Source organism: Alexandromys fortis, unplaced genomic scaffold (assembly GCF_014885135.2).
Source record: "Alexandromys fortis isolate MF-2015 unplaced genomic scaffold, M_Fortis_MF-2015_v1.1 scaffold_217, whole genome shotgun sequence".
NCBI lineage: Eukaryota > Metazoa > Chordata > Mammalia > Rodentia > Cricetidae > Alexandromys > Alexandromys fortis.
In genome coordinates this window covers 1092799-1118108 of record NW_026068098.1, presented here as the reverse complement: position 1 = coordinate 1118108, position 25310 = coordinate 1092799, and the positions used below count along the sequence as shown (strand labels likewise).

The window sequence follows — 25310 nt, the reverse complement described above, 5'->3', positions numbered from 1 at the left end:
TATTTGTGTGTATATGGCAGGTATATAATGTTATTAACTCCTGCCAACTCTCTGGATTCCTTTATTAAGAAGCCAATAACATCAAAAACATCTATCAGTTTCAAAATTTCATTGTAGATGAGTCTTAGTGAATAATTCTAAGTGAATTATTTTGCAATTTCTAGAAACACATTTGACACATTGTATTTATATTTAAGTTTGTTTTTGACAAATATATCAAAATTAATTTAACAACTTTTACAAAACCAACAGGATTGCCAGGCGGTGGTGGTGTGCATGCCTTTAATCCCAGCACTCGGGAGGCAGAGGCAGGCGGATCTATATGAGTTCGAGGTCAGCCTGGTGTACAAGAGCTAGTTCCAGAACAGGCTCCAAAGCTACAGAGAAACCCTGTCTCAAAAAAAAAAAAAAAAAAAAAAAAAAAAAACACACACACACACACAAAAAGACCCCCCCTCCCAAAAGAAACAGGATCTTTATATATTTCTGTATTCAGTTTTTATATTGTGAAATGCAAAGTTTTTCTTGTCAAAATGATGACAGGATAATGTTAGCTTTATAGAATTTAGAACTAATTATTTTCTTATGTGTTCATCTTTATCTAGGAAGCATTTTTTGGAAAAGATCTTCTAGATACCAGCAGACAAAACAAGCTGAGTTTAGATAATCTATCAGAAGATGCAGCTCAGCTTTCATATAAAACAGGTTACTTGGATACTTCCTCAGATCCACTACTGAGTTCATCTTCTGCTTCAGCAAAACCTGGAACTCAGGGTACGTAGATTAATTCACAGGTATTTTCTTTATGCCATATGTCATTTACCTTCTAGTTAATATAAAACACTCCTTATAAATACTTTTGTTTGATTTCATATACATTAAGGTTAACTTTATTGAAATATAATTTATATTCAATAAAAGTAGCATTTTTAGTGGAAAGTTCTACAAGACTTTTCAGATGACTTGTCAAATTAACCTACCAGTATGATAATCACCAAAATTAGGAGTTGTGAGAAAAAACCTTTCAGTTTATACTTTAACTGTTAAAAGTTGACAGTGTGAACTACACAACCTAAAGAAATTCTGATGTGTCAAAAACTGCAAAATGAAGTTGGGAGTGGTGGCACGTGTCTTTAATCTCAGTACTTGAGAGGCAGAGGCAATGGAATCTCTGTGCATTTGAGGGTCAGCCTCCTCTGCAAAGCAAGTTACAGGACAGGCAGGGCTACAAAGAGAAACTGTCTCAAACAAAACAAGTAAACAAAAGCTGGAAAATGAATGTCTCCAGTTGGGAATTGTTTGTAGATAGTATGATATATCCTCATGTAGTTTCTCACCACAAACAGACACTCTGAACCAGTTAGTTCATCATTGTGATAAGGGGCTGTCCAGTGTATAATTATTGTCACTCCTGATCTCCTGAGAACATGACTATTAAAGATTTCTCCTTCTGAATATAGTGGTATACGCCTTTAATCCCAGCCATTGGGAGACAGAGTCAGACAGGTCTTTATTAGTTCAAAGCCTGCCTGGTCTATATAGTGAATTCTAGAACAACCAGAGTTACATAGTGAGATCTTGTCTCTCAAAAGACCTAAACAAACAAATAAATGTGCATATGTATGTATGTCTCTAGTAATTCTTAAATCATTAGTGAACAAAATTGCTCCTTGTTGAGAACTACTGTGCGGATGTAGGGCATGTAGGTACTATTAAAATCAGAAGAGGGAGAGTTTAGGGATGGCTCTTTAGGTAAATGGTTTGCTTTGCAGTTACAAGGACCTATGTTTGATCCCTAGAATGTATGAAAATTTTGGATATGGTGGTGTTTACTTGTAATCCCAATATTGAGAAAGTGCAAACAGGAAGATTACTGTGACTTATTTCCTAGACATTCTAGTTTAATTGTTGAGCTCAGGCCAGTGAGGCTCTGTGTTAAAGGGAGGTGGATTTTCCTGATGATGACACCTGAGATTGTCTTCCATGCTACACAACTCTACACATGCACACATGCATTGGTGTATGTGCACATGCATACATACACAGAGAGAGAGAGAGAGAGAGAGAGAGAGAGAGAGAGAGAGAGAGAGAGAGAGAGAGAGAATATACATACTATCTGTACAAACTTGCATGTACAGTTTTAAAAACTAGAATCATGAAGGAGGCTAAAGATGTAGTTCAGTTGGTAGAATCTTTAGCTGTCATGCATGAAGCATTGGGTTTGATTCCAGTACATCATAAAGTGGATGAAGTGGCATGTGCCTATATTTCCATTTAAGAAGTGGAAGCAAGAGGGTCAAGTTCAAGATATAATCCATTATGTAGTGAGTTCAGAGGCAGTCTGGGCAGCATAAAGCCCCCAGCCTCATGAAGAAAAATATAAGGTGAAGGAAAGAGAGGAAACACATGTGGTTTTCAGTGTTAATATTAATTTAAGAGTTACAATCACAATGTTTTTTTCCCTAGAATCTATAGTACTACCAACTATAGTGTGATTTTTTTTTCATGGCAAGCTTTGTTTTGCACTTTGTTAGTCTTTAATTTTATAAACTCATTTTAGAAAAAACATTGTAAATAGAAGTATACTAAATAATGACTTTCAGTATTAAGTAATTAATGTTTATTTTACCCACATTGTCCTGTCATGAAATACAATTGACTTCCTTATGCTTTAGGTTATACCTGCAAAAACAAAAGACTAATAAAGGGATTTGAGTACCTGAAGATTTTTCTTTCTTTAGGGCTGTCTTACATACCAAAGGACAACATGTGCAAACTTTTACTTTTGATTTGACTTCCTTGAAATAATTGCAGGCAGTCTTATCTCTTCTCAGGTGAATAAACAATGATTAACAAAGAAGGATGGAAAGATGGGAGCATGATTTTGTTTAGTCTTACCAGATTCATACAAATAATTACTTTGTTTTATTTTTATGATGTTTTTAAGTACTCATTAGTTCTTATTTATATGTTTTTTAAACATTGTATAATGACCTAGTTATTTCAAAGAATATGTTAGAAATATTATGACATGTGACTTGAGTTAAATAGCTGTTATTTGCGTTTGAATTTTGTGAGGATAAGGTCTGAGTTAGATGGGGACAAAGGATAGGACATAAGTTGATACAAGAGTTTCTTACATAAAATTTCCTAAGATGTGATGATTTTGTAGTAAGATCAGAACTTAGACTAGAGCAGCTCTCATTACAAAACATAAATGTAGGGTCTTTTTCAATTAATCTACTTCTTGCCTGTATATAGAAAGTTTAATGAATGAAAGTTGCCTTTTTGAACATTTTAGACATGAGCACACTTAAGAGAATAATATTTATTATTATTTTATGTTCGTGGACATTTTACCTGAATGTATGTTTTGCACTAAGTTTGCAAATGATGCCCATGGAGGCCAGAAGAGGGCAAATCCCTTGAAACTGGAGTTTAATCTGAAATGGTTGTGAACTGCCATGTGGATGCTAGGAATTGAATTTGGTCCCTTTAAAGAGCAGCCAGTGCTCTTCTCTGCTGAACCGTCACTCCAGCCCCAGGGATGGATGTTTTAAAACCTAGTCGTAAAAAGTTTGCGATATAAATTTTATATAGTAAGTTTTCATTACTTAAAAGCAAAAGGGCTTTTTCATTAAGTGCTTGCCCTGAATTTGAGTTCAGAACTCATGTTAAAAAATTGGGCATGGTTTCATATGGTAGTAGTCCCAGTACCGGGAAGGTGGAGATAGGAAGATTCTCAGGGCTTGTTGATGGCCAGCCTAGTCTATTTAGCAAGCTTTAGGCCTGCAAAAGACCTTATTTCCAAGAACAAGGTGAGTGACACCTTACAAATGACACTGATATTGGCCTTTAGTACCTTCCATTTGCAAACACCACACACACAGAAAATGAGCAGCCATAGATGTCCCCTCATAACTACAGTATTTTTTCTTTTAAATATACCAATCTGTAGAAAGTATTTCATTCATGTACTTAATTTGGAGTATTATAAATATATATTTAAAGTTTTATGTATTTTACAAATATGGATGTTTAACCTGCATGTATGTGTAACATGTGCATGTCAGGTGCACTAGAAAATCAGAGAGAGCTTGGATCCCCTGGAACTGGTGTTGTAGATAGTCATAGACCACAGTATGGCTGCTGGGAACCAAACCTAGTCCTTTGCAAGAGCAAGTACTCTTAATCACTGAGCCATCTCCCCAGTTCTGTGGTGTGGGTGGATGGGTATGGTGTGTATTTTAAAGATTTATTTATTTTTGTGTATGTGAATATTTTGCTGCCTTATATGTTTTGTTCGCCATGTATGTGCACTGTCCACGGAGGCCAGAAGGGGACATTGGATCTCCCAGAACTGGAGTCATAGTTGGTTGTTAGCTGACATGTGGGTACTGGGAACTGAACCTGTGTCTTCTGCCAGTGCAAAAAAAAAAAAAAAAATATTCTTAATCACTAACCATCTCTCTAGCTCCTGGAGTGTTATTTTTATGCCATTAAAAAATTTTTTGTTGCCTTTAATTAAAATACACTTGAAAAAGCTTAAAACTTTCAAATATTCTTAGTTGAGTGGCTAAGGTAATTACTACTGGTAACCTTAGTAAGAGTTTCACTATTTTTTTCTTACTTGATTATGTAAAAATCTTTAGAATCCTCCTCTTTTTCATCATTCACATTTTTCATTTTTTCTTCTCTGTAGTTTGGTCTCTACTTTAAAAATAAACCCCAAAGTCAACTTCAACTATTTCAACTTTTCTACCATGCAGTAGTAACTCACATTACCTTTCGTTCACATGGCACAATGTTGCCAGGCTTCTTTTCTTCACCAGTCTGTTCTGCTCGTGTCTTCCAGTATTCTTATACTTCCCTCATACGCCACAGCAAAGCCCAGTCTTCACCACACTCTTGCACTGGCTATGACATCTTGTCTCTTTGACTCTCGCTGTGATTCTTTTAGCCACTTTGGCCTCTGTGTCAGCTAGGATAGCTGATTCACATATGTGCACAGTGTTTTCACCTACTTTGTCCTTTGTTTTATTTAGCTCTCTAAATAATGGAGAAAAATGAGAACCAACAATGGAATCAGTTAGGAAAACAATCACAAAATTACTTGAATTAGCAAACTCCTTTCTATAGTAACCCTAAATATAGATGGTCTTATTTTGTTTTGAAACAGAATGTTGCAGTGTAACCATGGCTTATCCAGAACTGTATGGAGATCAGGCTGACCTCCAACTCTAGAGACCCTCTTACCTCTGCTTGCTGCTAAGCTGATGACCTTAGCTTGATCCTTAAGTCCCACATAGTGGATGGAGAAAATCCGTTCCTGCAGACTTCCTCTGACCACTCACACAGACTGAGGCTTGTGCATGCTTTTTCCTTTCTTCCCATACTAAGTGTAGAAGAGAGAGTATTAACAAACTTTTAACTGTATTAACCAAAAAAGACAGAAGATTCAAAGTGAAGCAAAAGGAGATGAAACTAGTGATGAAAAAGGAAACATAACAGATACTGAAGAAATTCAGTGGCTAATTAGGAGATACTTGGAAAATCAAACTATAAAAGCTAGAAAATGCTGAATTTGCATAAATTATTAGTCACGTATGACCTATTAGTTAAATCTCTGTCCTCTTCTACCCTGCCCTTCCCTCCCCCCTCCCCTCTTCCCTCTTCCCTCTTCTTCTTCCTCTTCCTCTTCCTCTTCCTCTTCCTCTTCCTCTTCCTCTTCCTCTTCCTCTTCCTCTTCTTCTTCTTCTTCTTCTTCTTCTTCTTCTTCTTCTTCTCTCTCTCTCTCTCTCTCTCTCTCTCTCTCTCTCTCTCTGGAGTTTTTAAGAGTCAAAGTCTATCCCAGCACTTGGGATGCAGAGGCAGGCAGATCTCTGAGTTCAAGGCTAGCCTGGTCTATATACTGAGTTCTATAATATCCAGAAGAAACAGTGAGACCTTGTCTCAAAACAAAACAAATAAAAACCTCAAAACCAACAACAGAGTCAAAACATGGGACCTGACAGTTGTAATGAGACTTGGCCATCGAGCTCTAGGAGTTAAACAGACAAGTGTGAAAGTGAAAAGCAAAGAAGAGGTGTAACATTGTCATACGAGTAAGAAGAGCAGAGAAGTCAATGACCTCTCTTCCCCTACACCCCCTCCCCAGTCCATCTCTCAGGTCCTGATATGAGGTTTTTGTTTAAACAGATGTCAGTCATGGGGAGGGTGTGGTCTCGCCCATCATTGACCCATCATCATTTAGACTCTGATCTCTCCTTCAAGGTGGTCTGACAAAAGTCGGACTGTGTGAAATCTCTTGCAGGGAGATAAACTCACATCATCCATTTCCTTCTCCCAGCATGAGACTCCTTGAGAAATCCTATTTCTTGGGCTCCACTCTTTCAGTACCCTGAAAGCTGAAGAGAAGGTGCAAGTGTCTCTTTCATGTATTCTCATTCCTGCCAGACCTATTTATATTTATGTTTGAGAGACTCCACCTTAGCCCCACACATTGCATACTGACTCCACACTGCGTATGGGGCTGCTGCTTTTCAAGAAGGGCAGCCAGGCAGAGCGCTCATGTGCTCTCTCTCTCTCTCTCTCTCTCTCTCTCTCTCTCTCTCTCTCTCTCTCTCTCTCTCTCTCCCCTGTCATACACACTCTCACTCCTTTTCCCCTCTCTCTCTCCCCCCCTTTTCCTCTCCCTCCCCTCTCTCTCTGTCCTGGCTGTCCTGGAACTTGCTTTATAGCTGCTGGCCTCAAACTTTACTTGCCTCTGCCTCCCAAGTGCTGGCTGAGGTTAAATGCTTGTACCACCACCATCCAAATCAAGAGACTATTAACAACTTAAACATAGCCATAGAAAGCAAAGTTAAATATCTCTTTATGATTTTTTTTAAATATTTATTTATTATGTATACAGTATTCTGTCTGCATGTATGCCTGCAGGCCAGAAGAGGGCACCAGACCTCATTACAGATGGTTGTGAGCTACCATGTGGTTGCTGGGAATTGAACTCAGGACCTTTGGAAGAGCAGGCAATGCTCTTAACCTCTGAGCCATCTCTCCAGCCCCCCCTCTTTATGATTCTTTAATCATGAAAATACTACCTCTGAAGATGTTAGCCATAGAGGGAACATACCTGATATAATAGGGAAAACTTATAGTCAGCATACTAAATGGAGTAAATTGAAAGCATTCCCTATGAAATCAAGTAAGAGTACATACTCTTTATTTTTAAAGAGTCTCTTTATTCAGTACAGTGCTTGAAATATTGGGTAACTGTAACTGTATGTTTTTATTTCTGCATCGTCTATTCCATTCCACAGATCTATATGCCCATATTTTGTGCCAGGATCATATACTGTGGTAATGCCTCCATATCAGCACTATTGTTTCTGCTAAGGACTGTGCTGCTTATTCAGGGGCTTTGCTAGTTTCAGTTGACTTTTTCCTCAACTCTTTGAGGAACTTCATTGTGACTTTATTAAAGAATGTAATGTCCTACAAACTTTAGGCAGTAAAGCTGATCTCACAATATTAGTTCTGTGGACCTATGAACATGAGTTATATTTCTCTTTCCTAGTGTTATCCCCAATTTTTTTCATTGTAAATGTCCTTTATCTCCCTCATTATACCAGTGTATTTTGGTCTTAGTTACTTTTTTTTTTTTTTTGAGAAAAGGAAAAAAAAAACCAAATTTGGAAGAAAAGGTAACATCTTCAACAAGTAATGCTGGGAAATGTACATATTTGCATGTAGATAGTGAAACTCAGTTTCCATCTCTTACCATAGAAAAACCAATTAAAAGTGGATCAGATATCTTTCTTTTTAAAAAATATTATATATATACATATATAATATTCTGTCTGTGTGTATGCCTGCAGGCCAGAAGAAGGCACCAGATCCCATTACAGATGGTCATGAGCCACCATGTGGTTGCTGGGAATTGAACTCAGGACCTTTGGAAGAGCAGGCACTGCTCTTAACATCTGAGTCATCTCTCCAGCCCCCAGACAACTTTCTATAATACTTGAAGCTAACTGATATTGATAAAAATACTTTATAGAGGCATAAAGAATTTTTTTGAAAGTGGCACTAATATTATAGAAAATAATTCCAGATACAACAAATAAGACTGCATGAAATAAAAATGGAGCTGTACAGAAGAGGAAACACTCAGTAGAGTAAGGAGATCGCTTACAGTTTGAGAAGATCTTTTTCAACTATGTATCTGACAGAATTAATATATAAACTCCATAAGGAACTAAAGGCTAACTACCACCCCCTAAAAAAAACTTGGTAGTTAGTCAGCAGGAAAACTTAGACTGTTTCCAAAAGAAGAAATATCATTGTTCATGAATACATGAAAAATGTTCTTCGTCCTTAGCCATCAAGAAATTGCACATTAACTGATGTGATGGCACACCCTTTCAGCCCAAAACTGGGGAGGTAGAGAGGCAAGTAAAGCTCTGTGAGTTCAAGGGCAGACTGGTCTGCATAGGCTCTCCAGAATAGCGAAAGCTACATAGTGAGATCCTGTCTCAAAAAATGAGAGGAGGGACTATGTTGGGATTTCAGTCACAATAGCTGGGTTGAGAAAACAGCAACATATGCTGACAAGGATGCAGTAGAAATGGAACTCTTAGAGACTGTTGGTAGTAATGGAAAGTCGTACAGCCGCTATGGAAATTATTTATAGAGGTTTGTCCAGAAACTCAAAACTAGTATATGATCTAGCTGTGCAATTACTTAATATATACCCAAGAGAACTGAAGTCAGCTTCCCACAGAAATCCTTGCATATTTATGTTTATTGTATCCTCACAATACCAAGGATGTGAAAGTAGGCTGATGTCAATCAACAGATGACTGACTGTACAGAGAGAGCATAAGAGAGTGGGACAGAAGGCACCAGCTGATAGGGGCTGTAAATGAGCATGTAATAATTTTGATGTGTACAAAGCATAATACAAGTGTATTAAAATGTTATAGTGAAAAGCATCATTTTGTATGCTAGCAAAAATTTCAAGTCAAAGAGACTTGAAAACAGGGTGTAGCAAAATCTACCTGTGGACAGTCATCTCTGGAAATGTCATTTCTGCCATTTTTCAAATATATCCCCCACAGCCTGTTTTATTTCCTTACTTCATTGTTATTTATGAGCAAGTGAGCCCATGAGAACAGGTCATTTGTTAACAGTTCATCTTGTTCCAGTGACTTGGAAGATGTCCATAGACATAGTTCTTTGCTATTAAGAAAGTCTTCTGGTTAACAGTCAGTACTCAATAAACAGGAACAGAAGTAGTAGATGCCTGGCTTATGCCTTACTAGAAATTTCTGAATACTAAATCCGTTTTTTATGCTTTTTTTTAACATTGTACTGCATTTCTAGATGTCATTCTTAGTTATTCCACTTAAGTAATAAATTTTTATTTTATAAGATTTTGATTTTATTTTTATTGCTTAATGATCTTTAATTTTTATCTCTTTTTGTCAGTTTACATCAGTCTTGAAAACAAAATCTAAAATTTTAATGTTTTGTTAACCAAAAAATAAGTACCTTTGATTTTAATCCCTTAAAGTCATGATGGTCTTAAATTTTTATCACTCTGCCAGTTGCCTCAGCAGCTGCTATATTCTAGATACTTAGGACATTTTAGAATATTATGTCTAGGAAAATACTTAATTTTCATATACTTACTATATTTAGGTACTGCTGATGACCCATTAGCTGATATTTCTGAAGTCTTAAACACAGATGATGACATTCTTGGAATAATCTCAGATGATCTTGCAAAATCAGTTGATCATTCAGGTATACATGAATACTGTTTGCCTGATTTCTGTTTTGTGATTTAAGAGCTGTATGGATGTGGAAAACTTTTATTTTTCCCAATAATGGAAGTGGGTTTGATGTTTTGCTTTGATTTTTTTTTTTTTTTTTTTGACTGTGTCAAAAAAGCCAGTATTGATCTTCCTTGACTGGCTTTAGGAGGGGACATAACAAGTTGGCTCATTCCTGTTACCTAATTGCATCAGATTTAAGGCATGTTGCCTTAAAAGTCTTGCTGCACTTTCTCATCTTTTTTGTGTGTTTCCCTCCCTTCCCACTTCTGTGGTAATCATCCATTTTATTTGATTTGGGTCTTGTAGGTCTTGATTTATGCACTTTCCAGGTTGGGAGCTCACCCTTCCCTTTTGGTAAGAACTGAGCGATGGATGGCACTGACTAGAAGTAGTCTTTCATAGTAGTGATCTCAGCTGGAGCAACCTGTAGGTGCATGCGTGTTTATTAGTAGTGCTAATGCGTCACTAATCCATATTTTGCTTTTCCCTTTTTGTGTACAGCTAAAGCATAGTGCTTTCAATGACTTCCTCAATAATTTTAATGAATGGTTCTTATATATTATATAACAGTAGTTTATAATATTACCTGAATAATAGTTTCTAATACAATATTAAATACAGACTAAAATGTAAGACTAATGGTATTAAGAAAGTACGAAGAAATAGATGATAGGCTGCTATTATTAGATGTTATAAGGTTATGAGCATAATTTATATTTTCAGATTATAGCTATGAAATATTTAAAAATAATTGAAATTATTTACAAGAGATAATTGTGAAGCTGTAATACTGAGTGTGCATCTTTGAATTAATTTATGCCAAACCTTATTATTCCTGACTCACATGTTGTATTTGACAGTTGACCTGATGATACCAATGGTTTTCAAGTTAGAGCAGTTATTCATGTAATTGCGTCTTATGTATTCTTAAAAGCATTTAGATTTTGTAGATATTGCCAAGTTGAAATCAGTTATGTTCTTTTGTTCCTCAGGAAATATATTTATTTTGAAGAAAAGATAACTTTAGGCATCATATAAACATTGTAGCTAAACTTAGTAATAGCTTTTCCAAAGTACTACCAGAATTCTGATAATTATAAATCAGGAGTATAGGCTTCTTTTAAATCAGTATTGTGTGTTAATGCATATAGATAGTGTTGTCCATTTTGTGCATGTGCTGGATTCACCTTTTCATTTATTTACCTTATTCTTTTAGATATTGGCCCCATTGCTGATGATGCTTCCTCTTTGCCTCAGCCAAGTGTCAGTCAGAGTTCACGACCGCTAAGTGAAGAGCAGCTAGATGGGATCCTCAGTCCTGAGCTAGACAAAATGGTCACAGATGGTAAAATATTTGCCCTACATCTAGGCTTTCTAAAAGACATGAGTAAATATGACTTTCAAAGCTTTTTGCATGCAATTTTTTGCTTGGACTTGCTTTCATAATTTTTCTATTAATTAAATGCTATTTTATATCCATATATTGAATAGGTAATTATTGCTTTTTTTTTTATCTTAGGAGCAATTCTTGGAAAGTTATATAAAATTCCAGGTATATTTGTATTCTGTTGTTTTACTTTATAAAAAGTGGCATTCCACATTGAATGACGCTAATAATTTTCATGTTACTTCTGTGATTATTTTACCCAGAGCTTGGAGGAAAGGATGTTGAAGACTTGTTTACTGCTGTACTTAGTCCTGCTACCACTCAGCCAGGTGCATTACCGCAGCCTCCTCATCCACCGCAGCTATTGCCAATGCACAATCAGGGTATGTTATTACCTTCTAAAGATGAATTTGTTTGTGTGTGTATTTGCAGGTATATGGGAGGGCGTGCACAGACGATCAGCCTCAGCTGATGTTTTTTAAGAGCTATCTTCTTTGCTTATTGAGAGCAGTACAATGCCCATATTATTTTTCTATTATTGTGTAGAGTATATGTGCTCAAGCGTGTGTGTGTGTGTCAGTCAGAGAGAGAGAGGGAAGGAGGGAGGGAGGTAACGGTCAGAGGGCAATATGCAGGAATCAAGGCTCTTTTTCTGCTATGTTGTTCTCAGAGATCGAACTCAGGTTTTCCAGGCCCTTGGTCACAGGCTTTACCCACTGAACCATCTTGCTGACTCATTTTTGGAGTCCCATTAAATTTTTTTTCTGATTTATTTATGTGTGTGCATAGCTGTGTGGGCATATGCACTCTGGTGCATGTGTGGAAGACAGGACAACTTGCAGGAGTAGGCTCCCTCCTGTCATCATTTGGATCCTGGGGATCTAAGTTAGGTGGTGAGACTTGGCAACAAGCACTGCCTTTATCCATCCTCACTCCTTCTCTCCCAGCTCTTTATGCTCTTCAGGCAGCTTACTAATTGATGTATCCAGCTGAAGCCATGGGTGTTATTACATATGCACATACACTGTTCCTTAGTGCCACATGGCACAAACTTGTAGGAGAAAACCCACTTTGCAAATGATTGAAAAATACTTCCCCCAGTCGTACTCCATGAAATTCTCTAACACATAAGATTCATTTTGAGACTAGACCAGACTTGCTCCTAAATTTGCATGCACCATTTGTAATGGTGCCTGGCCTCTCTTCTTTCCTCAGTCCCACCCTAACTCACTGTTCATTCTGCTCATCCACACGTGGTGACTATTCTCTTTGGGTGACCATACCTTCCATGAAACAACTAAACTCAACAAATCAGGTCTCAGTTTTACTATTGTTTCTTCAGAGGTCAAACATGCTTAACCCTACCCCCCATGTGCTTTCATTTGTAGAGAGTGGCACAAATATAAATGCTTTTTTGAGGTGATAACTTTCTCTTTTTAGCTTGTGATCTCCTCAAAGATTAGATTCTCATCCTGTTCATCATAGGATGTTTGTTCAGAGTCAGTCAATGACTTGCCCATTTTTAAATTCCTGTGAACGTTTTTAGAAATTTGCCCATTTTGTTTGACCAATTTTCTTTTATCTGCTAGTAACAATTTGCAGTGTAAAGTAGGTTCAATCTGTAACCCAAGATTTCTCAGAGGATGCATTAAAACCATGTGCAAAGGGACACTCTCCTTTTCCTTCCACCCCTCTATGTGTACATGTATGTGTGCCTATGTTTATGACTTATTTTGGTAGAAATGGGACATACATACCTCATTCTGATTTATAGGTAGTTGCAGTTAGTCAACTCTATGGATAAAAGAATACGTGTTATTTTTCTAGTGTTACAAACTGTAGCTATGGTATTAGTGAGGTTTTTTTTTTCAGAGAATCATATGCTAACAGAGTATAGATTCCTGAGCTATTTACCCAATTGTATGTCTGTTCTCAGCCCATCCAACTTACATTAGGTAATTATAATGCTTTTTATTCACCCCCTCTTGTTGTTTTATTTTATTTTATTATTTATTTATTGTTGGTTTGTCTGTTTTTTATTTTTTATTTATTTTTTATTTTTTTAATATTTATTTATTATGTATACACTTCTGTCTGTGTGTATGCCTGCAGGCCAGAAGAGGGCACCAGACCCCATTACAGATGGTTGTGAGCCACCATGTGGTTGCTGGGAATTGAACTCAGGACCTTTGAAAGAGCAGGCAATGCTCTTAACCTCTGAGCCATCTCTCCAGCCCCGGTTTGTCTGTTTTTTAGAGGCAGGATTTCTCTGTGTAGTCCTGGCTGTTCTGGAAATGCTCTGACTGGCCTCACATTCAGAGATTGACCTGCCTCTGCCTCTTGAATACTGGAATTAAAGGTGTGCACCACCACCTCCCAGCTTATCTTTTCCATTTTAAAAGGTTAGGTAAAAGTGAGAAGGGTAAAGAGAGTGAGTGCCAAGATGTCGTGTGGTCTTGTTGTTAGAAACAGAATGTAAATTTAATTTACATTTAGAATGAGAAGAAAGTGAGGCAGAGAGGCATTGTTAATGGTAATAGGAAAGTTAAGAAGCAGAGAAGGAAATTTCAAGAAGGTTGAGATAATGTAAGTGGATGTTTCATTAGGTAAAAGTTAGATAAGTGTTATTCTTTCCATGAAGTCATTCTCAAAATGTTTTTTTTTTCTTCTATAAACTACTATAGCTTAGATAGATGTTGTAGAGTTGAAGAAAATGACTCTCTTAACTGTAACTGTGTATCAGGTATGGTGAACTTTAGCACTCCAAGGCTGAGGCAAGACTGCTGTTGTGATTTCTAGGACAGTCAGGGCTATATAGCCAGTTCTTGTCTCTAAAATTTAATTATTTTAATTTATAATGAAGGAGAGATGCATTCCTGTTTACTCGTGAGACCTTTAAAAATCTTTTACTTCCACATGGTTTCTCTTAAATGGAGGAATACATAAGTACTTTAAGGTTTAGAGAAGCTACAGAGTTAATACATGCAAGACTTTACAGAATGGTACTTAGTACCAGAGATGGTGGAATTAGAAGAGGTATTGCTGCTGGTAGATAGCAACAGCTATAAGCATATTTTTACCACTCAGCTTTTGTTTGTCCTAATTATATAAAACTTCAGCATTTTTAAAGGTGTGCAAAACAGTTAAGTGGGTAAGGCATATGAAGCCTGACTGACTGAATTCAGTACCTGACATCCACATGAACATGGTAGTGATAGGGAAGAACGAGGAAGTCTTACATTTGCTTAATGTCTACTTGAAAAGAAGATGATAAAGTATTGAAAGAGAAGCTGAATTTCAAACCTGTAATTCATTGTTTTCGTAGTTAATGCGTATTAAATATTTACTGCCTACCAGGAAATGTATGTCCTAAGTAAACACACAGTATTCCACTCAATGTACACAATTCCTTTGTTTTACTAATTGAATTAGAAGTCAGTTTTGCTTTTAACAAGTTCTAGACTTGCATTGAAAATGTAGAGCTGTTGGACTGTAGAACTATTTGTATATTATACTGAAATTAGGGAAGTGTGATTGTTAAAGACCACATTTCAAAATTTTATAACCAAGCTTATCACCCCTTATTCTGTATTATATAGTATAATATTGAAAAAAAACTACTTTAAAATAGTATTAAAAGATTTCATTTCAAATATTTAAGCATCTTACAATTTATGAATATTTAATAAAATGATTGTTTTTCTTTCTTTAAGATGTTTTTTCCCGCATGCCGCTCATGAATGGCCTTATTGGACCCAGTTCTCATCTTTCACATAATTCTCTGCCTCCTGGAAGTGGATTGGGGACTTTCCCTGCTATAGCACAATCCCCTTATACTGATGTCAGGTATTTTAAAATTTTGCTTTTTATGGAAACTTAAATTATACTAACCTTTTTTCTATCTTTAAATTATTATGCATGATATTAGTGTTTGTTACATTTGTTGTGAGTTTTACTTAAGACCATCAAGCATATTTAAAGCTGTTTTCTAACAAATCCTAACTAGAGTAGTTCTTGAGCATAGTATTAGTAGAAAGTTACCTTGTTTATGAAGTGAATGTGTTTTGTTATTTTCCAGAGACAAAAGTCCAGCATTTAATGCAATTGCAAGTGATCCTAACAGCTCCTGGGCACCAACAGCTCCCCCTATGGAAGGAGAAAATGATACCATGTCAAATGCCCAGAGGAGCACACTGAAGTGGGAGAAGGAGGAGGCTCTTGGTGAGATGGCAACAGTAGCACCAGTTCTCTACACAAACATTAACTTTCCTAATTTAAAGGATGAATTCCCAGGTCAGTCATGAGTGGATCTCTTGAATGCCATGCCCTTGTTTTGAAGAGTATACTACAAAGTCCTTTTTCATCACGTTTATCTGACCTGGTTGCCCATGATGCAGATTCCTTTACTTAGTAAACCTAGGCCTTGTGCTCATTTGTATATTTCCAAAAACTTTTATTTATGAGATTGTCAGTTTTCTAGGTCTTATCAGTGCTCAAGTATGAGGTAGTTAATGCTTTTTTTTTTTTTGATCAAGTACCTTTTTTATGCTTTGAGAATTTTTCACATATACAATGTATTCTGGCCATCATATTTATCTTTTTTTTTTTCATCATATTTATCTATTCTTATACCTTCAACCCCTCCCAGATTCTCCCCCTCGTTCCATTCCAATTTTGTGTTCTCCTTTAATTTTTGGGGGGGGGGGTTTGTTTTGGTTTTGTTTTTTTCAATACAGGGTTTCTCTGTAGCTTCTAAGCCTGTCCTGGAACTAGCTCTTATAAACCAGGCTGACCTTGAACTCACAGAGATCTGCCTGCCTCTACCACACCTAGTGGTGTCCTCCTTTAAAACAAACAAACAATAACAACAAACAACCCACTGAGTCCAGTTTGTGGTGCCTGTATGTCCTGGGTATAGGATTTATTGTCTACCTTCTAGGGATCATACCCTTAAGGAAAATTTATTTTTCTTCCTCTAGAAGCCATCAACTGTCAGTACAGTAGCTCCTCACTAGGTGTGCTAGGTCATGAGCACATCTGCCCTCCCCCATATCCCTTGCAGGTTACCTGGTTCCCACAGAGGCTGGAAGAGAGCATTGGATCCCTCTGTAATTACAGATGGTTTTGAGCCCCATGTGGATACTAGGATTCTTACCTGGGTCCTCTGGAAGAACAACCAGTGATCTTAATTTATGCTGAGCCCCCTCTGTCTCCATTCCTCATCATGAGACTATGTTAGACTTGAAATGCAATGTTTTATCTATGCCTGATTCATAAAACCTCAAAGATAGTTTTCTGTTGTGTTTTGAGTATGGTTTGTTTAGGCTAAGACTGAATTACCAGCTGTGATTTCAGGTTGGTACTCAAAACATTTTGAATTTAAATGAATTCTGATTTTAAGATTATTGATACTAAATCTGTTTTGTGTTAAAAATATTACCTGAATAAGATGATAAACAGTTTATTATTAGTTTTTATTACAGCACTGTATCACCTTATTTCTGAAGTGTGTCTTCTGTGGTTTTGCAGATTGGACTACTCGAGTGAAACAAATTGCCAAGTTGTGGAGAAAAGCCAGCTCTCAGGAAAGAGCACCATATGTGGTATTTAAAAATTCCTATGTGTTATATCTTTAAACACAATATTTGAAACTTATTTTTATTAGGTAATGAAAAGAAATACTTAGTACTGAGAAAACTAGCAGGTATCTTTATTTTAAAGTTATTTGTTAACTCATTTTTCTTTTGCTAAAGAACATAAGTTATTTTTACTAAAGGACAGAACAGTTTTAACAGACCGAGTATATTAAAGACACAATCTCATCTTAAAATCGTTTTGTCTCTTAACAGATAGTACTACATTTCCAGTCGAGATTAGTTTCCTTTTTTGTGTGTGTGTGATAGTTACAAAAGAATCTTTATACATTTTGAAAGAAACACATTGAAACTTCCTTCATGGAGTTCTGAAATATCACCATTGCTGGATTATTTTTTCCTGAGGAGCTGAACTGAACCCTTGCTTCAGTTGCGGCCACAGTAAAGTCTTATTGTGAGAAAAATAAATGCTATTGTCATCTACAAGATCTTCTATGCATCAGTTTTCAGTTATAATGGTAACTTTTGGTGAAGCTAATGGGGGCAGGACTGAGGAATAATTTTATGGTTTGTTTTACCTTAAATTTAGTAATGATAGAATTTTTTTAATGCATAATTTTCCTTGATGCTAGGTTTTAGATTTCCAGCTATTTTAGTTTGAGAATCAGTTTGCTATCTTCATCTTTAAATTGAGGGACATGCTAGTTCTTTTTTGTTCTAATGATGTGTTTGAATTATCATAGTATATATTCTATTACCCTGGGTTTTCTTGCTGTAATTCAAACACATAAACAGAAATGTCTTTACCTGGTAGTAGCATGCACTGTGGAGAAAGTGGGCTACTATCCAGGTCCTTTTTTTTTTTTTTTTTTTTTTAAAGCAGACTGTAAGTTTTTGAGAGTGATATTTCAACTATTAGCACAAGTTTTATATCTTAAAAACACTGGAACGTATTCTTTTCTTTTTGCCAAAGCAAAAAGCCAGAGATAACAGAGCTGCTTTACGCATTAATAAAGTTCAGATGTCAAATGATTCTATGAAAAGGCAACAACAGCAAGACAGCATCGATCCCAGCTCCCGCATCGATTCGGATCTTTTTAAAGATCCTTTAAAGCAAAGAGAATCGGAGCATGAGCAGGAATGGAAATTTAGACAGGTATGTGGGCTTTTTTTTTTTTTTTGGATGATTTGGTTTTTAAATTGCAGTTTAGCTTTTCAGGAAAGGGGTTTTTGTGTCATTTCAGAATACAGTTCTTAATAGAACCTGAACAAGCGTTAAAATAGATTTCCCCTTTTGGTAAAGTATATATTCATATTGGTCTTAGATATTTATTAAAATATTATAGATAATGTACTGCTACAGGCGAAATGACATGCTATGGTGATAATCCCTTGTTAAGAATTTATTAGGAAGCAGTGTGCTAACTACTTACATCATGTGATAAACTTTGAACTATCTTTTTCTCCATGATAGTTGTTTCCTTCATGTTCTTTTTTTTCCCATCTTAACAGCAAATGCGTCAGAAAAGTAAGCAACAAGCCAAAATTGAAGCCACACAGAAGCTGGAACAGGTAAAAAATGAGCAGCAGCAGCAGCAGCAGCAACAACAACAACAGCAACTGCAGCAACAGCAGCAACAGCAGCAGCAGCAACTTGGTTCTCAGCACCTTCTAATACCTTCTGGTTCAGATACTCCAAGTAGTGGAGCACAGAGTCCCTTGACACCTCAGCCTGGCAATGGAAATGCGTCTCCTGCACAGACATTCCATAAAGACCTATTCTCCAAACACCTACCCAGTGCCCCCACTTCCACACCTTCAGATGATGTGTTTGTCAAACCACAACCTCCACCCCCTCCTTCAACCCCATCCCGAATACCCATTCAGGAATGTCTTTCTCAGTCCCAGAATTCTCAGCCACCTTCTCCACAGATGTTCTCACCCGGATCATCTCACTCCAGGCCACCTTCTCCAGTGGATCCTTATGCAAAAATGGTTGGTACTCCTAGACCGCCTCCTGGAGGCCATAGTTTTCCCAGAAGAAGTACTGTTACACCAGTGGAAAATTGTATGCCTCTGTCTTCAGTATCTAGGTCCATTCAGATGAATGAAACATCAGCCACTAGGCCATCCCCAGCCAGAGATTTATGTGCTTCCTCCATGACGAACAGTGACCCCTATGCAAAGCCTCCAGATACACCTAGGCCCGTGTTGACAGATCAGTGTCCCAAACCTTTTAGCCTTCCTAGATCCCCTGTGATTTCAGAACAAACTACAAAAGGTCCTCTAGCACCTGGAACCAGTGATCACTTTACTAAACCATCTCCTAGAGCAGATGCCTTTCAAAGGCAACGGCTACCTGACCCATATGCACGACCATTGCTGACACCTGCTCCACTGGATAATGGGCCTTTTAAGACCCCACTGCACCCTCCTCCATCTCAGGATCCATATGGATCTGTGTCACAGGCATCAAGACGACTCTCTATTGACCCTTATGAAAGGCCTGCCTTGACACCAAGGCCTGTAGATAATTTTTCTCATAGTCAATCAAATGATCCATATAGCCAGCCTCCCCTAACTCCACACCCAGCAATGAGTGAATCTTTTACTCATTCTTCAAGGGCTTTTTCTCAGCCTGGAACCATGTCAAGGTCAGCATCTCAGGACCCATACTCACAAGCCCCAGGAACTCCACGCCCTGGTATCGATTCTTATTCTCAAACCTCAGGAACTCCTCGATCCAATCCAGACCCTTATTCTCAACCTCCTGGTACTCCCCGACCTAACACTATTGATCCATATAGTCAGCAGCCACCAACTCCCAGGCCTTCTCCACAGACAGACATGTTTGTTACGTCTGCGGTAAATCAGAGACACACTGATCCATATGGTCAGCATCTTGGAACATCAAGACCTGGGATTTCAGTTGCCTATACTCAGCCACCAGCAACACCAAGGCCAAGAACTTCAGAGGGTTTTACTAGGTCCTCCAGTGTAAGACCAGCCCTCATGCCAAACCAGGATCCTTTTTTGCAAGCAGCACAAAACCGAGTACCAGGTTTACCTGGCCCTTTGGTAAGGCCACCTGATATGTGCTCCCACTCACCCAGGCCACCTGCGCCTGGCCTTACAGACACATTCAGCCGTGCTTCCCCATCTGCTGCTCGTGATCCCTACGATCAGCCTCCAATGACTCCCAGACCTCAGTCTGACTCTTTCGGAACTAGTCAAGTTGTCCATGATCTTGTTGACCGTCCAGGTCCTGGGTCAGAGGGAAACTTCAGCACTTCTTCAAACCTTGCTGTAAGCTCCCAAGGACAGCATGTCTCCAGTGTCTCCCAGCTTCCTGGACCTGTGCCAACTGCAGGAGGCACTGATACCCAGAACACTGTGACTATGTCTCAAGCTGACACAGAGAAACTGAGACAGGTAAATATTACAGTGTTTTAAAATGTTTTTAATATATTATCTGTGGAAGTTCCTCATTAAGTCAAATGGTAATTTCTTCTACACAAATGTTAAAGTTTCTTTTTAAAATTATTATTTAGAGTTGATTAATATAAGGAAAAATGAAAATGATAAAATTAATGTCAATTAAATTGTATTTAACCTGGATCTTATTTCATTCTTTATGAATTTGTTGAAAGATCTTTAAATATGAAAATTCTTAACTTTTTACGGTGGTTATTTGACCAAGGAAAAAGACCCAGATCACCAGTTTTTGTTGTCATTTGTTTGGTTTTGGGGTATGTGTGTGTGTGCATATTTAGTAGTTAAATATAAGTAGTGTTCTATGACACTTTAAAGCATTTTAAAATTTTAAACATTAATTTAGTCATATAATGGAAACATTGGGGGTTTTTAAAATGTTTATTTATAAATCTCTGCTATTTTGTTTCTTTCTATTTAGCGGCAGAAGCTGCGTGAAATCATTCTTCAGCAGCAACAGCAGAAGAAGATTGCTAGTCGCCAGGAGAAGGGGCCTCAGGATACACCAGTAGTACCTCATCCAGTGCCCCTTCCACACTGGCAGCCAGAGAGCATCAACCAGGCTTTCACTCGTCCTCCACCTCCCTATCCCGGGAACATTCGATCACCTGTTATCCCTCCACTAGGACCTAGATACTCAGTTTTCCCCAAAGATCAACGTGGACCCTATCCTCCTGAGGTTGCTGGTATGGGGATAAGACCACATGGATATAGGTAATACTTTTAATTTCCCGCTGGACTTAAGTTGATATTGGAAGAAGGAACTAGACAAATAGTATTATTGTGCCAGAAGGTATTACAGATTTCTGCTTCGTTCATCACTGTGAGATAGTCATTAATTTTTTAAACTAAGGCAAGGTCATGGAGTTCTTCCCTCTAAGAACCCTAAAGCTTCTTGGTAGACCTTTGTCATTAAATATTGACAGAACATCTGGAATCTTAATGATTTAGTTTACCATTCCAGCCAACTCCTATCTTCCAAACTGTAGCTACTGCACCCTAATGAAGCTTCTTATTAATGGACAGATGATAATGGTACATTTTACTCATTTAATTTAAAATGTAAGATGTCCTTAGAGAGCTGCAAATTGGGAATGTGCCTTCCTTTAGAAACTCTGATACCATTGATTCGTAGAGTAGGCCGAGATGTATGACAGCCCCAAACTTGCTAGTCATATAAGGAGAGAGCTCTTTAATGTGGCACACAACTTAATCTTGCACTGTATCTGTTATATTTTTTATTTCATTTCCCTTTTTATTACATTTTAGTTGTAGTTTGTGCCTATTGCTGTTTTGTGTATTTAAAAAACTTGTGCAGGGGGAATGTGGTAGAAGAAGTGCATATGGAGGTCAGAGATTGATGCCGTTTGTTTTCTACCACTCTTTACCTTATATTTTTGAGATAAAGTCTTTCATTCTACCTGGAACTAGCCAATATGGCAAGACTAGTTTTCAAATGAGCCTTAGGGATGCTTTTGTCTCCCACCCACTAGAATTATAGGCATTTTTTTGCATGTGCGAAGGGAATACAAATTGTGATTGTCATGCTTGCTCAAGAGAAGTTTTCCCTCCCTCCTTCCCTCCCTGTCTTTCTTTCTTTTGAAATTCTATTTGGGTATGCAAGACATACAACACATGTGGCAGCCAAAGAACTTTGTGGAATCAGTTCTATCCTTCATGTGTCCAGGGAGCCATACTCAGGTTGTTTACAGGGCAAGTGCTTTTCCTCATTGAGCCATTTCACTATCCCAGTTCTGTCTATTTAAAAAAAATTAAAAGTTTTTTCATATTATGTATTTTGATCATGATCTTTTCTTTTCTCAAGTCCTCTCAGACTTGCATTTTCCCTGTCATTGGGCTTAGCAACAATATTTCTATTTATATGTGTGTATATATATATATATATAGTAACTTAAAACTTTTTCTTTTCTCATTTCAATTCTAAATTAATCATCATTCCTAATTATTTGAATGTTTTGTGTTTTTCTATTTTTGCTTTTAGATTTGGATTTCCAGGACCTGGCCATGGTCCCATACCAAGCCAAGATCGCTTCCATGTGCCTCCTCAACAAATACAGGGATCTGGAATTCCTCCGCACATAAGAAGATCAATGTCTATGGAAATACCTAGACCTTCAAATAATCCACCAATAAACAATCCAGTTGGGCTTCCTCAGCATTTTTCACCACAGGGCCTGCCAGTTCCGCAGCATAACATACTAGGCCAAGCATTTATTGAGTTGAGGCATAGAGCTCCTGAAGGAAGGTCGCGGTTGCCATTTGCTGCTTCTCCTGGCAGTGTTATAGAGTCACCTTCTCATCCCAGACATGGAAATTTTATTCCCCGACCTGATTTTCCAGGCCCTAGACACACAGACCCTGTGAGACGACCTCCTCAGTGTCTGCCTAATCAGCTACCTGTGCATCCAAATTTAGAGCAGGTCCCACCATCTCCTCAAGAGCAAGGTCATCCTGCTCACCAATCTTCTATTGTCATGAGGCCTCTAAGTCATCCCTTAGGTGGTGAATTTTCTGAGGTTCCTTTGTCTGCATCTACTCCAGCTGAAACAACACCCGATGCCCTGCAGATAGCCAGTCAACCCTCTGATGGTCTGGAGGAGAAGCTAGACTCTGATGATCCTTCTGTGAAAGAACTGGATGTGAAGGACCTTGAGGGAGTTGAGGTCAAAGACTTGGATGATGAAGATCTAGAAAATTTAAATTTAGACACAGAGGATGGCAAGGGCGATGACCTGGACACTTTAGGTAATTTGGAAACAAATGATCCTAACCTGGATGACCTCCTAAGGTCAGGGGAATTTGATATCATTGCTTACACGGATCCAGAACTTGACTTAGGGGATAAAAAAAGCATGTTCAATGAGGAATTAGATCTTAATGTTCCAATTGATGATAAGCTAGAAAATCAGGGTGTATCAGAACCAAAAAAAAGGGATCAAGAAGAAAAAACTATGGTTCTCAGTGATAACGATTTGCCACAGAAAAAATCCACTGGTACCAGTGAGATAAAGACAGAAATCCTATCTCCACACCCTAAAGAAGAAGCAACAAATGAAATGAAGAAAAATGATGACAGTAAAGGTGATACCGACACTCTGTGCTCACAGGCTTCTTCGCATACAGACCGGAGTGAGAGGGAAAAGACTCCTTTGCTGCCCACTGATCCAGACATGCTTGAGAAAAGAAACAATCGGGAAGATGCTGGCTCTGGTATCAGTGCCGTTCAAGGGTCCACTCCTCTGCCTGCTCAGGATGTGATGAACTCTTGTGATATAACTGGATCAACTCCAGTCCTTTCAAGTTTACTTTCTAATGAGAAATGTGATAATTCAGACATTAGGCCTTTGGGGTCTTCCCCACCAACTCTGCCCATTTCACCACCCACTCATGGGTCAAGTTTGCCTCCTGCTTTAATAGTACCACCTGGCCCTCTTTTGGATAATGCCATGAATTCTAATGTAACAGTGGTCCCTAGGGTAAACCATGTTTTTTCTCAGGGTGTGCCAGTAAATCCAGGATTTATTCAGGGTCAGTCATCAGTGAACCTTAATTTAGGGACAGGGAAACCTACAAATCAAACTGTGCCTCTCACAGATCAGTCCAGCACCAGTGTCATGCCTGGACCGCAACAGCTAATGCTTCCTCAGACATTAGCCCAGCAGAACAGAGAGCGGCCCCTCCTTCTAGAGGAACAGCCTTTGCTTCTACAAGATCTTTTGGACCAAGAGAGGCAGGAACAGCAGCAGCAAAGACAAATGCAAGCCATGATTCGTCAGCGGTCAGAGCCATTCTTCCCTAACATTGGTAGGAAATTCCTTGTGTCTCAAAGTAAATTATTAGGGACATTTGGGTACATGCAGCATGCTTCTAAGGTCTCATTATTGAAATTTCATTTGGAGTAGAGCACTGAGAATTTTCTGTCTTCTTGAATCTTTAAACTAAAACAGGAATTTTAGATTCCTTCCAGGACAGTCAGCACGATGAAAACTGAATTGTGACCTCATTCAGTTCAGCTTTTATAGTGTTAATGGAAACTAGTACTTTTTTAGTGTTTTTCTGCCAGTTGTTACCAATGAATCTTTTTTCAGAATCATGAGAAGATAAATTTAAAAAATTATGATAGAAATAAAGCTTCTTGTTGTTTGTTTGTTTTTGTTTTTCGAGACAGGGTTTCTCTAGTTTTGGAGCCTGTCCTAGTAACTAGCTCTTGTAGACCAGGCTGGCCTAGAACTCACAGAGATCCGCCTGCCTCTGCCTCCGAGTACTGGGATTAAAGGCGTGCGCCACCACCGCCCGGCTCTTTTTTTAATATTCATTCATTCATTCATTCATTCATTCATTTATTTATTTGTTATGTGTACAGCATTCCTTCCATGTGTGCCCGCAAGCCAGAAGGGGGCACCAGGTCTCATTATATATGGCTGTGAGCCACCATGTGGTTGCTGGAAATTGAACTCAGGACCTCTGAAAGAGCAGTCAGTGCTCTTAACCACTGAGCCATCTCTCCAGCCCATTGTTGTTTGTTTACAAGTGTTTGGTAATATTTTTTGGTTTTTGTTTTCCCCACAGAAGTTCCTTTCAACTTAGTTTTGTTGATTTACTAATTTTAAGAAAAATAGAAATCCATGTTGTAGTACAAATTCCATCATTTGATTCCTTTCCCCACTGAGATGCAAAGAGATGCTCTTTCAGTATCCTCTCAATAGTTTTATTATGTAGGTATATCCTAAAGACATTGGTAGCTTTTCCTTTCTTTTAAAAACTGATAACTAATTCAGTGGAATTCTTTAGTTTTGGAAATAACTGCAAATTCTTATTCCTTTTGTTGCATCTCCAAAGAAATCATTCTAATTAGCATTGTAAAAGTTTAAACCAATAAGAGTTTGAACAGTATACCTGTGTATTACTCTTATGATTGCCTATAGACTGACAGACTTGTTCTATTTTCTTAGAGTTATGGATACCTGAGATGTAGCT

At 37.9% G+C, this 25310-nt stretch overlaps 1 protein-coding gene across 9 annotated transcripts in view; it reads left to right on the top strand.

Annotated features, from left to right (window-relative positions):
* Kmt2c (lysine methyltransferase 2C) overlaps positions 1–25310 on the top strand; it is a 239931-nt gene that overhangs the window by 174118 nt on the left and 40503 nt on the right. For 6 of the 9 annotated variants that reach the window (XM_050123718.1, XM_050123726.1, XM_050123719.1 and 3 more), the window contains exons 27-39: positions 606–774; positions 9703–9807; positions 10146–10193; positions 11056–11184; positions 11359–11391; positions 11490–11609; positions 14940–15072; positions 15305–15519; positions 16756–16829; positions 17794–17976; positions 18333–20252; positions 20734–21026; positions 22315–24137. In XM_050123718.1, the coding sequence (XP_049979675.1) occupies positions 606–774; positions 9703–9807; positions 10146–10193; positions 11056–11184; positions 11359–11391; positions 11490–11609; positions 14940–15072; positions 15305–15519; positions 16756–16829; positions 17794–17976; positions 18333–20252; positions 20734–21026; positions 22315–24137 (5245 nt within the window). The remainder of the gene's footprint in view (positions 1–605; positions 775–9702; positions 9808–10145; positions 10194–11055; positions 11185–11358; positions 11392–11489; positions 11610–14939; positions 15073–15304; positions 15520–16755; positions 16830–17793; positions 17977–18332; positions 20253–20733; positions 21027–22314; positions 24138–25310) is intronic. The other 3 variants (XM_050123724.1, XM_050123723.1, XM_050123725.1) reach the window with 2 other exon arrangements.